Source organism: Canis aureus, chromosome 23 (assembly GCF_053574225.1).
Source record: "Canis aureus isolate CA01 chromosome 23, VMU_Caureus_v.1.0, whole genome shotgun sequence".
NCBI classification, from domain to species: domain Eukaryota; kingdom Metazoa; phylum Chordata; class Mammalia; order Carnivora; family Canidae; genus Canis; species Canis aureus.
In genome coordinates, this window is record NC_135633.1 from 16,740,962 (window position 1) to 16,758,761 (window position 17,800).

General features: G+C 43.2%; 1 protein-coding gene across 16 annotated transcripts in view; it reads right to left on the reverse strand.

The window, feature by feature from the left end:
• Positions 1-17,800, reverse strand: part of LOC144294659 (uncharacterized) — a 209,573-nt gene that overhangs the window by 122,879 nt on the left and 68,894 nt on the right. For 6 of the 16 annotated variants that reach the window (XR_013362032.1, XR_013362033.1, XR_013362034.1 and 3 more), the window contains 2 exons: positions 15,896-15,987; positions 2,424-2,632 (listed from right to left, as the gene is read on the reverse strand). The exons of 2 other annotated variants lie outside the window; for them this stretch is intronic. Coding sequence is in view for 3 of the 14 variants with exons in the window: in XM_077866473.1 (XP_077722599.1) it covers positions 15,896-15,987 (92 nt within the window). In the remaining 11 variants the exon portion in view is untranslated. Of the gene's footprint in view, positions 1-2,423; positions 2,633-15,895; positions 15,988-16,408; positions 16,604-17,800 lie in introns of those variants that run through there. 8 more of the 16 variants (XR_013362036.1, XR_013362042.1, XR_013362041.1 and 5 more) reach the window with 3 other exon arrangements.

A 17,800-nucleotide genomic window follows, 5' to 3' on the forward strand; every position in this document is an offset into this window, starting at 1 on the left:
AAAGTAAATGATTGTTATTGCCTTTTTAAACCACTTTGATATAATTGACACACAATTAGCTGCATATATTTCATGTCTATAACTCGATGAGTTTGAAAATAAATATACACTGTGAAACCATCACTACAATCTATGCCATAAACCTATCACCTCCAAAAGTTTCCTCTTGCCATTATTATTAATAGTATTGTGTGTAATAAGAATCCTGAACAAAAGATCTACCTTTCTAACAAATTTTCAAACAGACAATACACTGCTATTAGCTATAGATTCTGGAAGACTTATTCATCTTACACTACTGAAAATCTGAACCTTTTGCCTAACACCTCCCTGGTTCTCCCACTCCCAGCCCCTGGCAACCACCATTCTACTTTCTGCTTCTGAGTTTGACTATTTTAGGTTCCTTGTATATGTGGTATCCTGTAGTATTTATCCTTCTGTGTCTGCCTTAATTCTCTTAGCATAATGTCCTCAAGGTCCATCCATGTTGTCACATATGGCAGGATTTCCTTCTTTTTTAAGGCAGAATAACATTCTGTGTTTTATACATATATATACATATATATATCATATTTTTTTCATTCATCTGTGAATAGACATTTAGGTCTTTCATGTCCTAGCTATTGAGAATAATGCTGCAATGAATGTGGGATCTCTGCAAGATCCTGATTTCCAACTTTCTGGATATATACCCAAAAGTGAGATTGCTGGATCATAGGGTAGTTCTATTTTTAATTTTTTGAGGAACTTCCATATGTTTTCCATAGTAGCAGCATCAGTTCCCACCAAAAGTGTGCAAGTGCTCTCTTTTCTCCACAGCCTTGGCAATGCTTCTCTTTTTTATAATAACCATCCTAACTAGTGTGAGATGATATATTATCATTTTCATTTTCCTGGTGATGAGTAATGTTGAGCACCTTTGCATGTATTTGCTGGCCATTGTATGTCTTCTTTGGAGAAACGTCCATTCAGTTCCTTTGCCCATTTTTTAATTGGGTTATTTGGTTTTGTGCTATGAATTGTAGGATTCCCTATATATTTTGGATATTAACCTTTTATCAGGTATATAGTTTGCAAATATTTTCTCCCATTCCATAGGTTACCTTTTCATTTTGTTGATTGTTTCCTTTGGTGTGCATAAACTTTTTAGTTTGATGTAGTCTCACTTGAATATTTTGGCTTTTGTTGCCTATGCTTTTTGGGTCATATCCAAAATATCCTTGCCAACCCCAATATAAGCTTTTCCCCCATGTATTTTTCTAGGAGTTTTATAGTTTCAGTTCTTATGTTTAAGTATTTAATCATTTTGAGTTAATTTCTGTGTATGATTTAAGATAAGGCACCAATTTCATTCTTTTGCATATGGATATCCAGGTTTTCTAACCCCATTTATTGAAGACTATCCTTTCCTCATTGTGTTTCTTGGCACCTGGATCAAAGATCAGTTGACCATATATACATGAATTTACTTCTTGGCTCTATTCTGTTCCATTAATCTTTAAGTGTGTTTTTATGATAGTACCATAATGTTTTGGGTTACCATAATTTTGCAATGTATTTTGAAATCAGAAAGTATGGTGTCTCTAACTTTGTTCTTCTTACTCAAAATTGTTTTAGCTATTCAGGACCTCATATGTGGTTCCATATGATTTTTAAGGTTATTTTTTCTATTTCTGTAAAAAAAAAAAAGTGTCATTGGGATTTTGATTGGGATTGCATTGAATCTGCAGATCACTTTGGGTATTATGGGCATTGTAACAATATTAATGTTTCCAATCCATGAACATGGGATGTCTTTATATTTCACTTTCTCTCATTTCTTTCATCAGTGTTTTATAGTTTTTAGCACACAAGTCTTTCAACTCCTTGGTTAAATTTATTCAAAGTATTTTATTCTTTTTGATGCTATTCTAAATGAAATAGAAAATTCCTGTTGGTGTATGGAAATTCAAATGATTTTGTGTGTTAATTTTATATCCTGAAGCCTTATTGAATTCATTTATTAGTTCTAAAAGGTGTGTGTGTGTGTGTGTGTGTGTGTGTGTGTATCTGTGTGCAGGGTAGTTTAAAGCTTAATACAGGGGTCCCTGGGTGGCTCAGCGGTTTAGCACCTGCCTTTGACCCAGGGCATGATCCTGGAGTCCCAGGATCCAGTCCCACATCAGCCTCCCTGCATGGGTCCTGCTTCTCCCTTTGCCTGTGTGTCTGCCTCTCTCTCTCTCTTTCTCTGTGTCTCTCATGAATAAATAAATAAAATCTTTTTTAAAAAAGTTTAGTACATATAAAAGCATGTCATCTGCAGAAATAATTTTACTTCTTTCTCTCTGATTTTAATGCCTTTTATTTCTTTTTCTTGCCTAATTTCTCTGGCTAGGACTTCCAGGACTATATTGAATAGAAGTGATGACAGTAGACATTCTTACCTTGTTCCAGATCTTAAAAGAAATGCATTTAGTTTTCCACCATTGGGTATGATGTTAGCTGTGGACCTTTTATATATGTCCACAGGCTGATGGGGTCTGTGGGTGGGCATGTTCTCTCTTTCTCCCATAGGAAAATCCATGACTCAAGGGCATCTGTAGATAAGGATCCATTCTTCAGCCACTATACTTTGATTGGTGATGAGAAGAATCTGATAAACAAAAGCTCCATCAGTCAATCTATAGTATTGTAGATTGGGAATATAGCCATGACACAAGGCCTCACATAAAACAGATTCTTGGAAAAAGAAGCATGCCTGATAAGCAGATTCTCTAGATCAGGGGTCAGCAAACTAGAGCCTGTGAGTCAAATCCCACTGGCCACCTGTTTTTGTAAATAAAGCTTTATTAGAACATAGCCAGCCTATTCATTTGTGTATTGCCTATGGCTCTTTCAAACTAAAACAGCAGGATTGAATAGTTGTGAGAGCCTGTACTGACCACAAAGCCAAAATATCTACTTATCTTGCCCTTTACAGAAAATGGTTGCTTAATTCTGCTCTCAATAAGTGACATTTATCTCTTTTTTATTTATTTTTTAAAGATTTTATTTACTTATTTGAGAGAGAGAGAGAGAGAGAGAGAGAGCATGAAGTGGGGTGTAGGGGCAGAGGGGAAGCAGACTGCCTGCTGAGCTGGAAGCCCAACATGGGGCTTAATTCCAGAACCCTGAGACCATGACCTGAACTGAAGGAAGACACTTAACTGAGTCACCCAGGTGCCCCAGTTAGCTCTTTTTTGTGTTCTAAATGTCTCTCAAATCACTCACACTTTCCTTCACTATTGTTTTTAAATTTTTAATTGTGAGATATTTCAAAATATACATAAAATTAGACTAAATAGTAAATAACTCACATACCTACTGAGATTAAGCAGATGTTAACATTTTGCCAGATTTGTTTAATCTTGACTTAAAAATGAAAAAAAAAAAAAAAACAAATACAGCTAAAGTATCCCTTCCCCTTCCTTTCCCCCCATTCCCAGAGGCTATCGTCATCTTGAAGTTGGAGCGCTTCCTTCCTGTTCATATTTTTGTAGTTACTACAAAGTTAGACAATTTGCTACAGGCTTGAATAATTTTTACATAAGTACTATCATATTGCATGTATATCTTGGTAAGATTTTTCTGCTCAGCATTATCTTTCCAAGATTTATAGCTACTGATACACGTTTATCTAATTCATCCATTTTAATTGTATTATGGCATTTCATTGTCTGAATGAACCAGTTTATATAACCCAGTTGTGTAACAAGCTAATGAGGGACAATGTGGTTGTTTCTACTTTTTCTTACTTTTAATGGTGCTGTAAGAAATAACTTTGTTTTTTTTTTTTTTTTTTTATATTTTTTTTTTTTTATTGGTGTTCAATTTACTAACATACAGAATAACACCCAGTGCCCGTCACCCATTCACTCCCACCCCCCGCCCTCCTCCCCTTCTACCACCCCTATTGTATACATCTTTTGCACACACATATATGAATTTCTCTAGGGCATGTTCCGAGGAGTGGAATAGCGGGTCAGAGGGCATGAGTGTGATTACTTATCTTCTGTTCACCCTTCTAGATACCACTCTTCACCCCCTCCATTCCTGCTCTGGATACCAGGGGACTGAATTGTGTGGACTGATCAGCAGGCTCCCCTGCCTTCTGCTTCCCACTGTGTTTGACCAATAAAGGGAACCAAGAGAAAATTTGAGAGGGAAGGAATATGGGATCAAGGGTATTTATTCCCCTAGATCCCTCCCCATGGGATTACAGCAGGCTGGTTGGGTCCCTCCAGTAAAGGTCACAGGCTGCCTTTTCACAGCCATCTCTCTCTCTCCAGACTGTTCCTCCAGCTGTCCCCTATAGGCCTGAGGGTGGTAAGGTTTATAACCCCAGTTCCTGGCTTCTGCACTATTCCCTGTGGCTTTCCCGTATCTCATCCATAATTTTCTAAATAGTCCCATTATTGAATGTTCCTCAGATTATCAAATTTGAGCGTGCTACCTGTCTCCTGCCAGAACACTGGCTGGCACAATATGCATCTTCAAATTTACAGAGTCTGTAAAGTGGTCCCCAAAGTAACTGTGACAATTTGGCACTCCCACAGATTCGCATACGAGTTCCTGTTTCCCCACATTCTCTCCAAAACTGGATGTAGTTTGCTGTATAACTTTTGCCAGTGAGACTGAGCACGAGCATCTTTATGTTTATTGGGTTTTTGGGGGGGGTTTCTTCATCTATAAGTTGCCTGCTCCTTTTCCTGATTTTCTGGCCTTTTCTTTTTCTTACTGGTTGAAATGAGTCCTTTATATGTACTGAATGCTATTTCTCCTTGGACTGAAAAAAAAATCTTCTGCCAATGTAGGTTTTGTCATTTTATTTGACTTATGGTGTGGCTTTCAGTTTTCAGGTGATCAGCATTGTCAGTCTTTTTCTGGCTTTCTTTTTTATAATTTACTTAAATTCTTTCCTAACCCACTGTCATAAACATATTCTCTTATATTTTCCCCAAAAAGTTTTCTAGTTTTGCTTTTCTTTTTTTTTTTAAGATTTTATTTATTTATTTATGAGAGACAGAGAGAGAAGCAGAGACATAGGCAGAGGGAGAAGCAGGCTCCCCATGGGTAGCCCAATGTAGGACTCAATCCCAGGACCCCAGGATCATGGCCTGAGCTAAAGGCAGATGCTTAACTACTGAGCCACCCAGATGTCCCTAGTTTTGCTTTTCTGTTGAGATCTTTAGCCTATCTGGGATACATTTTTGCACTTGGTGCAAGGTAGGAATATAATTTTATTTTTCCATATAAATAACTAACTGGATAGTTCCTCTTATTCTCACCAGTTTATAATGCCACATCTGCAGTATTTCAAGATTCTGTGTGTACATGGGGCTGTTTCCCCTGTTTTGTTCCATTGGTCTATTTCTCTGTCTCTCTCCCAAGGTCACACAGTTTTTATATTACATCTGGACATCTGGAGAAGTATCCCACCACCTCCCCAAACCTGCTTCTTTAAATTTATCTTAGGTCTACCCTCCTACATGTATTTTGGAGTTCTGATACTCTATATCAATCATGACAATTTTCTTCCGGCTCTTATTTTCTAATAATTTTAATGATAAATGAAAACAAGATGTTAAAAATATATATAATAAATGGTGTATAAATAGATTTATAAATAATTTTTTGCATTAAGAAAATCATATGACTTGTCTTTCAATTTGTTAATAAGGGATAATAAACCAACATATTTTCTGAAGATGAACTATCTTTGAATTCCAGAGATAAGCCTTATTTGGTTGGATTCTTTATCTTTTTTTTTTAAGATTTTATTTATTTATTTGAGAAAGAGACAGAGATAGTGACAGAGAGCATGAGCTGGGGAGGAGAGGAGAAGGAGACTCCCCACTGAGCAGGGAGCCCAACGTGGGGCTTGATCCCAGCACCCTGGAATCATGACCTGAGCCGAAGGCAGACTCTTAACCAACTGAACCACCCAGTGCCCTTAATTATCTTTCTTAATACAACTGGTTTACTTAAGATTTTTCTATCTATGTTAATAAGATAACTGTATGGTCTATTTCTTGTGTTATTCTTGTCCATTTTTTGGTGAAATAGCTCACAAGTGAAAAGCTTTCTCTTGTGTTATATTAGCTGGCTTAGTTTTAAAAGGGATTCTCTAAATTTTGAAGATTTCCTAGAACCCTCCTGTAAAAACCTATGCCTGGGAGCTTTTGAATTACATTATTAATCATAGTTCTAGTTTATTTAATAGTTACAGGTCTAGTCAAGTTTGGTGATTCCTGTGGAGTCATTTTTAATATGACAACATTTTCCTAAGTAACTGCCTATTTTGTCCAAGTTTGCAAACGCTTGACATGGAGGAGCAGCTCGGCCATGGCAGCAACATGACCTTGCACCTTTCCACACAGGCCACAGAGATGAGGCCTCTCCACGGTCTGGCTCTATCTTTGCACAACACCCTGTCATCCTCCTGAGGACATGCGGAGATAGGTGGTCATGTGGGGAGCTGTCACAAGCCTGTTTACCGTCCACCTCTATCTCACAGAACACTCCCTATTTTGTGACAGGTTGCCATTCCCGGGCCCACACCCACGTGCCCCTGAATCCACATTCCTCCCCCAAGTCAGGGTCTAGAGAGGCTTCTGCCCTGGGTAGTAGGGACTACGACTATATCCACTGCTGTGTCCCTCTCTAGGCGGAGTGTCTGCCACAGGCCCGGGCTGATCGCAGGTGCTCGGAAAGCCAGGGTAATTGAAATGGATTGGCTTTCTGATTTGAGAGGCCTCAGACACTGAACAGCGCTGACTCGGGGAATCACAGTTCCCACAATGGCTCATACATCAGGACCTCTTTAATGGGGAGTTATGGAAATGTGCTGCCTGGAGCTGTCTTAATTAAGAACAACCTGATTTTGACTGCAGTCGGTGGACTCTCCCCACATCCTCCCCTCTTCTTTTCTCCTTGACACCTAGAGGCAGGATCTGGCTGCCTTTGCCAGGGCTTTCCTTCTCCCAACATTGCTGCTGATGGGCTCAGTTTGGAAACCGCAGAGCTGGTTGGGGATGGTGGCCTTTCAGCCGGCATGAGTCTCCCTAACGGAAAACCCAAACTGGTGAATACTAAAGACCCGCTGCCCTGTGCGGTCCTGGCTCTCAGGAAAGCCTGGGGCAGAGGTTGGAAACAGGTAGATGATAGATAAACCAGGCTGAATGTTCTTTCCAGCACCCACTCCCCCTACCCCCCATCCCAGAGCCAGTTTGTCACAGAAGTTATATTCCAACCAGAGAATGGAGACCACCTCCCTCTCCTCCCACCACCTGTGGGCTCCAGTCCCCAACCAGAGGGCAGGCCGCACCTGAGCCTCTGAGGGGAGGAAGGGTCCAGCCATTCTCTCTGTGCACAAGGTCATATTTTTCATATGCTCAAGGACCACAAAAGAAAACTGAGCTCCAGGAAGGTGTGGCTTCCCAAGGCAAGATTTCAAATCAAGCCCAGAGCCAGATACCACGTGACAGCTTCCTGTCGGCCCGAATTCCCTCACTCAGACTGGCCCTGGATTCTCCATCACCATGCTGGGCCCGCTAGTCACACCTTCATTCAGCAAATGTTCACTAATGTGTGTGAAGTCTTGACACTCTGTAGTTCCATGTCCTTCTTTCCTTCTCCCTGTCTACACACACACACACACACACACACACACACACACACAGAGTTTTTAAGTTTATATAGGAGAATTTTCAAAGAAGCTTTTTCACCAGGTATGACTCATCTTTTAGTTCATGGCCTGTAGGTTTCTCTGGTCCCCGGCTTCTCCAGGGAATAATTTTAAAAGTGTAAACAAATATTTAAATCATTTGGGAGCTCACTATATAAAAGCTCTAGGGGTAAGCTTCTTGTAATGATGTGGCCACTCCTTAAGTCACCTGTGGGTGAAACCTCCTGAAACAGGAGGACTCTTGGGTTGAAATCCTACTTGAGCTAATAGAGCCATTAAAGTTCACCAGGCAGGACAAGGTGGGGAATATTGTGTATCCACTGTCCTTGATATATTCAGCTGCCGTTGCTGGTTCACAAGGGGATATCAGAAACCCTAATCCCAGAAAACAGCCCCTTCACACCTGAGGCCCTCCTGGCCCTGCTTCTCCAACCTCACCCTTTCCAATGGCTTCCTAGTTCCCCCACCAGGAGTTCTCCGAGTGTGTTTCTGGGCCAGCAGTATCAGCCTCTCTTGGAACATATCAGAAATGCACATTTGCAGGCCTTACCCCTGCAATCAGAAACCCTGAGGGTAGGGCCCAGAAATCTCTGTTTTAATTAATAAGGCCTCTGGGTGATCCTGCTACACAGTTGGAGAACCAGTGCCCTTGATAGGGGTACATCCTTAGCAAGATCTGCAAGGCCTTCCACGGAGACACCACTGGCCCAGAGGAACAGTTGTATAAATTAGAAGCACAGCCTCCTCTGGGGGGATGTAGGTATAAGCATGTGCTCACCAAGTGGAGCCAGAGCTGTATTTCAATCCCTTGGCCCCTCGGTGTAGGTGAGCTTATAAAGCCAACAGCCTGCACAGCCATACCTGGCAGCCCTGCACGCAGGACCTGACCCTCTGGCCTCCTCACCCCTCTGCTACAGCCACTCCGAACATTCTAGAATTCCCCGAACACATCATGGTACTTCATGCTTCCTTCATGCCTTTGCCAAAGCCCTTCCCTCTACCTGGAATGCCTTTCCTCTGTTCTTCCACCTAGAAACCTCCTACCACCTTTAAGCCCCAGCTTGGCCGCCTCCTCTTCCAAGAGCTATTTGCTGACTGCGGGAGAGTGAGATTGCACTCCTCCAGGCTCCCTTGTCACACTGTGCTCCCATCTCACATTGTCCTTGGCTCACTGCGTTCTCACTGTTCCTCTCGTTGTCTCTGTCCCCCCCCCCACCCCCCACGGGCAAGAGGAATGTCTGATCCATCTCTGTGTCACAGCATCAGGACAGTACCTGGCACATTCATACAACAACAGAATACTAAGTGTCCTTTCTCTGCCAGCCTCTTGGCACTGGAGGTACAGTCAAGGTCATGTCAGACAGGCCAGCCTCATGGAGCTAATTCATAATTAAGTGAATGCTACAAACGCAGGGAACGAGGGAGGGAAGAAGCAAGGCCTTTGCCAAAACGGGGGGAGGGAAATGTGCTTTTCTAAATGATTTAGAAGCTGCCTTGAAAGCAGGGTGACTTCTTATAGCTCTGGGAGGATGAATTCCTATCCACTCCAGATTCATCTGTGAAGTTGAAAAAAACCAAGACCAGTCCCAAGCAGAAAAAAAAAAAACCTCCCGTGACAGGGGGGGATCTGTCCTCCCACAAGGCGTGGTTCAGCCCCAGTCATTGAAGAGCCATCTTGCAGTCCAGAATGTTCAGTGCCTCCCCCATGGCAGCTGCGGCCAGGAGTATGAACAGGGATAAGCCCAGATGAGGAGCCTTGATGCCTCTCCTCCTTATAATTAAGGCTCTAATCACTGCGTCAGGACTCAAATCAGGTTGGCATGCCCCTCTTCAATTAGCCGCTTATCTAATTATAAGGCATGAATTGCAAGTTTCCACTCACTGCAGTAATGCAATAATGGGGTTCCTTATGGAAGCCATTTGACTTCTGAACTAATTTCTACACCCAGTGAGCAATGAAGGAATAAAATAGGAGTTCAGTTTATATGCAGAAAACATGAGGTTTTTTCAAAGGAAAAGAATAGGTTTGAAGATAGAAGGGGGGTGATCTGAAGAGGCCCTTGCCATCATCCAGAGGGAAAATGCTCTGGGGCAAAGCAGTGGGGATGGGGAAGGCATCCCAGACAGATATACAGAGACATTTAGAATATAGACCTTGATGTGGGAAGAGAGAGCAGGGGGGCCAGAAGGGAGATGAGGGGGTCTAGTCTGGATTCTGAAGGAATAGCTACAACAGACTTTCTGATAGACTTGATGAGCACACTCTGCGGCTTGAGCGCAGGTTTGCACATACATGCACACACATACATACTCCCATGCACACACGGATGTCTATGCATGTACCTGCGCATACGCACACATATGCACACACACTGACATTGAGCCCAGCTCCACTTCCCTTTATTGGCATGACTACACTATAAGAGACTGCCTTTTGGAAAGCTCAACAGAGCTAAATCAAAGCCCCAGATTCTTCAATTTCTCACTGTAATAACAAATTGTGACCCTTTGCCCCTGGTGCCAAAAAAGCCTCTCCTGGGGCAAGAAAGCAGATAATGTGGCCAACAGAAAGGAGAGAAAAGAAGTTCGGTCATGGTGCTTATCCGGTGTGCTCAGAAAGGCCAATTCTCACATCCCTATTAAAATTCGGAGGGGACTCACACAGACACGAACCTAAATTCACAAATACATGTAACATATGCAGAGACACTCCAACCTGCAAGACACACACGGAGGCTTTCTCACAGAATCACATACAAATACAGAGGAAATATAAACTTGCACACACAAACATCATACGCCAAACAGGTACTCTCTGAAATACATTCGCTCACTTAAAACAGAGTTTTGCAATAATTATTCAGAAAATCAAAGCAAAAAATAAGTTCATTTTAATTATCTGAATTTTTTATTTTTATTTTTTTAAAAGATTTTACTTATTCATGATAGACACACACAGAGAGAAAGAGGCAGAGACACAGGCAGAGGGAGAAGCAGGCCCCATGCAGGGAGCCCGACGTGGGACCCCATCCCAGGGCTCCAGGATCACACCCTGGGCCGAAGGCAGGTGCTTAAACCACTGAGCCACCCAGGCTGCCCTGAATTTTTTAAAATAAAAGTTGAATTGTTTCATTGAATGTGCTTGAACACTCTCCAGCTGTAAAACCTCTTGTATGGGCACGGCACCGTTCACTCAGCAACAGAAATTCACAAATGTTACCTTCTTGACACCTCATCGGGCTTTTCTGTTGGTATGTTTCTTTGTAATCTCCAAATGCCTTTTGTGCTGGATGCCCACTGTTAGCCCTCAGCACCATCCCAGCCCTTCTTAGCTCTTTCTGTATCACCAGAAGCTGGAAACCGAAAGACTACATTTCCCAGATGTCCATGCCAATAGAGTGCTAGCTTTGATTCCACCAATAGGAGACATTCCCGTGAGATTTGGAAGGTGGAAGAGAAGCAGAGGCCATTTCTGCTCCCCAGATATTTAGCAAGCAGGCAAGCATTGGCTGGTGCAGGTAGGAGGTTTTGTAGTGGCTTCCATTATCCTCCTGTGAGTTGCCCACGTCAGTGCCTCAGGCAGCTGAGAGCATTGGTGGTGTGAGTTCTTGTAATTTTTATAACTGCCCGATTTTCTGAGACTATCAGCAGTTTTCTCAACCTTTGCTCTTCCAACACTTCCAAATGTTTTTTAAGCATCAAGTTCTGTGTATCAGCTCCTTCCTGCATGGAATACCTAAAGTGGTCTTCCAGATGAATAGGAATTTGTACATCATACACACGTAAACATCATTTTTCCCCTGTCAGGTTAAACATGTCTTCACGAACAATAAATTAAAAGGAATGCTTTTTTGTAGTGCCATCAGATTTGTATATTTGTGATGCTGTGTCCATGTCCTAGGGCTGTCATAGCAAAGAGTCACAAACTGGCAGGTTCAAGCAACAGAAATGTGTTGTCTTACAGTTCTTGTGGCCGGAAGTCTGAGATGAAGGTGTGGGCAGGGGTGAGTCCTTCTGAGGACCATGAAGGATACTCTGTCCCAAGGCCCCCTCTTAGCTTCTGGTGGTGTGTAGGCCATCTTTGGGTTCTTTGGCTTCTGCTGATTTATTCAGATCTCTGTCTTCATCTTCATTGCGTCTCTGTGTCCAAATGTCCACACCCTTTTTGTATGGACACCAGATATAATGGGTAGAGTGCCCTAATGACCTCATTTTAACTTGATTACTTCTGTAAAGATCCTATTCCTGAATAAAATCACATTCTAAGATACTAGAGGTTGGATTTCAACATATCATTTTGAGGGGGACACAATTCAACCCATAGCACTATCCAATGCCAGGTGAGTGCCCAGCAGCAATCAGTTGGATGGATCACTCAGGAATTCAGAGATGATTTAGGCCAGAGATACAGAGTGGGAAGTATCAGCAAAAAGTGGCTGGACAGTTCAATCAGAAAGAATAAAAAGAGTAAGAAGAGAAGAAGTCTGAATGCAGAATCCTGGTGCACACTGATATGTAAATCAGGGTAAAGGAAAAGAAGACTGAGAAGAAACAGGGGAGTAAGAAACACAGAGAGAATTCAGTGTCCCAAAGCCAAGAGAGAGCGAGATGAGGCATGAGGATAGAGAACTAGAACATAAGGTAGTCGGATTCTAGGCTTGCACAGAGGTACATGTAATGTGCTGTTGCTGGAAACTGTCCACCGAGACCCCATGCACTAACCAGCAGCGTTCAAATACCACTATGCCATCCACTCATGGCCCCAGACCTCCCCGACCCTCCATTCCTGGGTCTAAGTCCCATTAGCACTCTACAGGGGGCCTTCTTGGTTGAAGGAGGAGGCAGTTTCCTCACTGGACTAGTTGGGAATCTTTTGGAAGTGTTTATGAAGTTAGAAGTAACAAAAATTAAATTTGAAAGAGACTTAAGCAAATCTAAGGACAGATCACTGGGGTAGCTCACAGAATTGCAGCTTCAGGAGACAAGGTGGATTGGGTTCCCCAAGAGGTAGACTCTAAGATGGATATTAGCCTGGAGGAAGTTTGGTAGGGAAAGCACAGGACTGAAGGGGTATAGGGAGAACTTGAGTACTTGTCATTCTTGACAGAAGCCCTGGACCACCCCTGAGGGAAATCTGAATCTGGGATGATCCTTCAGTACTGAGGTGAGTGTGCCAAGACTTTATCCCTGCGTATGTGCCAGTTGTCCTGAGTGGAGACAAAGGCCACGCCTTTCTAACCCACCAGAAAGGGGGCCATGACCTTAGGCAAGGCAACTCTCATAGGCTGAGGCAATCCCTGCAGGAGACAGACTGCTCAGAGCCTTCTGCCAGCAGCTTGAGGTAAATAGTCCTCTGTTCTTGTTATGGACTGGAAGAGCATGCCCCCCACCACCACCACTACCCAAATTCATATGTCAAAACCTAACCCCAATGTGACTGTATTTGGAGATAGGGCCTGTGAGAAGGTAATTAAGGCTAAATGAGGTCGAAAGAGTGGGCCCTACTCCAATAGGACCAGTGGCCTAATACAGAGAAGAGGAGACACTAGAGCATTCCATCTGCCAAAAGGGTGAAGACACAGTGAGAAAGTGGCCATCTGGAGGCCAACGAGACAGCTCTCACCAGAACCTAGCCAGGCTGGCTCCTTGATCTGGGGCTTTTCAGTCTCTGGAATGCTGAGAAAATTAATTTCTGTTTTTTAAGCCTCCCAGTCTATGTGGTATGTGGTTATAGCAGACCGAACTAACACAATTCCTGAAGGAAAATGTGGGCAGCATATGACAGGATCCAGCCCAGGAGCTTTCATCTCCACTGTCTGTCTGTCTGTCTCTCTCTCTACCTTTGTTCTTTTTCCCCAAGGCTGCAATTTGGAAAACCCTGGGAAGCCCACACCATGTGCAACCTCCTAGACCAATTCTAAGCCCGGTGGCATAGGGTACCATGACTGACCTTGCCCTTGGCCAAAATATCCCAGATTTGTTAACAAAGATGAAGGAGTCATGAGAAGAATCTGGTAAGAAAAAAGAACTAGACATGAACCCTTTATTTTACCAAGTATTTGCTCAAATTTCAGTAAGTCACAAACCATGGGACAACAAGCAAGTCACTTCCCTTGTCTGACTTTTGCTGTTCTCATCTGTCCAGAGGAGATGGGTATGGTTGTAGTGGAGAAAAAGGAAGTGATGTGGTGAGAGGCCTTCCTAGCACAAGGCTGGCACACAGTAAATGTTCAGTAAAAGATAGCTTCCATTATTTTATTGTCTGGATACTGCCGTAAGAAAATGTAATTCTGGGGACTCCTGAGTGGCTCAACAGTTGAACATTTGCCTTCAGCTCAGAGTGTGATCCCAGGTCCCACATCAGACTCCCTGGGGGGAACCTGCTTCTCCCTCTGCCTATGTCTCTGCCTCTCTCTGTGTCTCTCATGAATAAATAAAATCTTTAAAAAAATAAAATATAATTCTGCATCTCAAACTTCAAAACATGGAGGAAAAGTAAAATCCCAGTGAGGGCAATAATATTTGCCCCAGGTCCAAAAACTCCTAAAGTTACATGAAATGTGCATTTTTCAGCCCTGAAGCCCTGAGAAATAAATAACTGGCCCAACATCCCACAAAGAGTAGAGACAGGGCTGGATCAAGGACCTGGAATTCTAGTGATGTACCCAGATACTCTGCGCCCCGCCATAGTCTCCATGTGCCCTCAACTGGGCCCCCAACTCATTCCAGCCCCAGGAATGCTGCCTCTCATTTTTCCTCCCAGACACCCAGCCTGTATGGTCAAGCCTGGGTCTGCTCAGCAAGTGTTGCTGCAATGGAATTGAAACCCAATGGGGCATCTGGAAAGCAAGTGGGATATCTGGAAGTAATAAACTTCCGACTGCTTGTTCATTTGGTACCCAGTGGGGGTAAGCACAGACTCCTCTCATCTCTCTTTCTTAAGAAATCAATAAAAGTTAGTGAAGCATTTAGCAGAGATCAAATAAATGAAATTCAGTTCCTTTTTTAACCTTTTATGGGACCAACACTTTGGTCACATTTCTAAAAATTGCTTCAGGTCGGCCTGACCTATCATTTGGTAATTGCATTGTAATTTTAAAAACTGAGTCTTGGTGCACTGAGAATAAGAGATGCATTTGATTGGTCAGGGGGAGGCACGAGCAACCAGGAGAAAGTAGCATCTTTGGCTGAGCTCTGACGGATGGATGACCAAGCAGGGGTGGGCATAGGCAGGAAGAACCAGCATGACAAAGGAGTGCAAGAAAGGAACATGGATGTGCTTGGGGCCAGAAGGACTGAATGAGTTTGGAGATCCTTTCCGTGAAGGTCCCAATGGGCAGGGGTCGGGTGGAGGCTGGTGACAATGGCCCACGGCTAAGGCAGAGGCACTGAGACCACAGATACGGGCCTTTCAGATTCTGAAACAATAGCATTTGATAACAAACTTATTCTCTTTGATCCTAATGTGGGAGTGCTGGAGGAAGATGAGCCTGAGTTCAAATCCACTACTGCCATCAATTTGGTGTGAGATTCTACACATGTGTTTTTTTAACCCCTTAGGGAATCTATCCTTTCAGCAGCTGGAAGGAGTAATACCCCCCTTAGATTTTGTAAACTCAATGCCTACAGATGCCAGGCAAGGAAAATAAATGACTTGTCCTGGATATAAAATAACAAGTGATTCCATTCAACGTCTAAATCTGTAAGTAGCCAAACTCAAAATATATTTAAAAGATTGTGTATGCAGGGAGCTCCTGGGTGCCTCAGTCATTTAAGTGTCTGTCTTTGGCTCAGGTCATGATCTCGGGGTCCTGAGATTGAGCTCCATGTCAAGATCCCTTCTCAGCAGGGAGTCTACTTTTCCCTCTCCCTCTCCCGCTCCCTCTCCCTCTCCCTCACCCCTCAGTGGTGCTTTCTCTCTCCCTCTCTCTCTCTTTCAAATCAATAAACAAAAGCTTTAAAAAGAAAAAAAAAAGATTGTGCATACCAAACAAAACATACTTGGCATATAACCAGAATATAACCAGCATGTGAATTCCTGACTACCTCATAAGATTGTCCTGTGGAGGGAGTGCTTCACATTGCAGAGAAGCTAGGCAAAAAAAGAGTCCACATGCTATAATTCATTTATATAAAGCTCAAGAACAGGCTAAACTAATCTATGGTGACAAAAATCAGAATAGTGCTTACGTGGGTGCAGGAGTGGAGTTGACCGTGGAGGATGTAAAGGTGCCTTGTGATAGGTTGGAAATTTTCTACATCTGGTTCCAGGTTCTGGGGACCTGTTCGTAAACATGTATAAATATTCACCAAGCTGTACATTCAAGCTTTGTGAACTTTACTGCATAAAAATTACACTTCAATCAAAAAGGAAATTTTAAAAGAGGTCCTTCACAGAGAAATAAGTGCTTAATAAGTGGTGCTGTAGTTTTCACTACCATGTCTACTTTTAATATTTCCATGATAAGGAGGAGGAAGAGGATTTAGCCACGAGGTCAATAAACCAGCTAAATGAACAATGAACATTCACCAAAGACCCACTGTGTGCTGGGTACTTACGTCAGATTGTATTTTCCAAAAATGACTATGTATTTATATCCCTCCCACATGCTCTTAATACAAAGTGAGTTTCATGCCTCCCACCAAGAGGTGGGGTCTATATGTCTCCCATTGAATCCGGTCTGGACTCATGGCAACTCTCACCAGTGGAATGCAGAGGACAGGATGCCATCTGACTTCTGAGATTAGGTCATGAAATGCAATCAGCTTCCACCTGGCTCTCTCTTGGAACACATGCCTTGGGAGCCCTGCTTGCCAATGTAAAAGTCTGGCTGCCCTACAGGCACCATGCTGGAGAAATCACATGGAGGGACCACACAGAGAAAGATGCCTGTCCCAGTCCCTAGCTGTTCAAGTCTTCTTTGCCCACGCCTTAGACACAGGAGTCTGGAAGCCTTTAAAATGCCCAGACACCATCTGACTGTGACCTCATGTAAGGCCCTGAGCCAGAGTCACTCAACCAAGCTGTTCCTGAAACTGTGAGAGCTAATAAGTGACTACTATTGCTTTAGCCAATAAGCTTTGAGGTGTTTGATTTATGTTAGCATCAACGGATAACTAATACAGATTTTGGTACCTGGAAGTGAGGGAAGGGTGATGCTGTAACAACAAAAAAACAACCCCAAACGGACCAGTGGCTCTGAGGGCAGAAGCAGGAGATATATGGAAGGAGGTGTGGAATCTGATGTTCCCCGAGGAGGCTACCCATGAGGGCTTAAAGGAATGTAGGGAAGATAATATTAGAAGACAGAAGAAAAGGAACCTTTGTTAGGTAGTGTTGCTCCGCTCAGGCTGCCATAACAAAATACCACAGACTGGGTGGCTTACACAATGGAAATTTATTTCTCACAGTAAACTGGAATGGAGGCTGGAAGTCTAAGATCAAGAGGCCAGCCAGTCTGAATCCTGGTGAGAGCTCTCCTTCTGACTCGCAGATGGCCACTTTCTCACTGCGTCCTCACATGGCAGAGAAACAGGGGGTCTGGGGTCTCTTCCTCATCTTGTTGTTGTTGTTTTTAAGATTTTATTTATTTATTCATGAAAGACACAGATTTTATTTATTTATTCATGAAAGAGAGGCAGAGACATAAGCAGAAGGAGAGGCAGCTTCCTCACAGGGAGCCCAACACAGGACTCTATCCCAGGACCCGGGGATCACACCCTGAACCAAAGACAGACACTCAACCACTGAGCCCCCCAGATGTCCTTCTCTTCCTCATCTTGTAATGACACCAGCCCTACAAGTTAGGGCCCCACCCTTGTGACTGCATTTTACCTTTATCACCAACTCGCACACCGTCTCCAAATGCGGTCACAGTGGGACACTTGGGTGGCTCAGTGGTTGAGGGTCTACCTTTGGCTCAGGTCATGATTCCAGTCGTGGGATTGAGTCCTGCATCAGGCTCCCCACAGGGAGCCTGCTTCTCCCTCTGCCTGTGTCTCTGCCTGTGTGTGTGTGTGTGTGTGTGTGTGTGTGTGTGTGTCGTGAATAAATAAATAAAATCTAAAAAAAAAAAAGAAAGAAAAAAGAAAAGA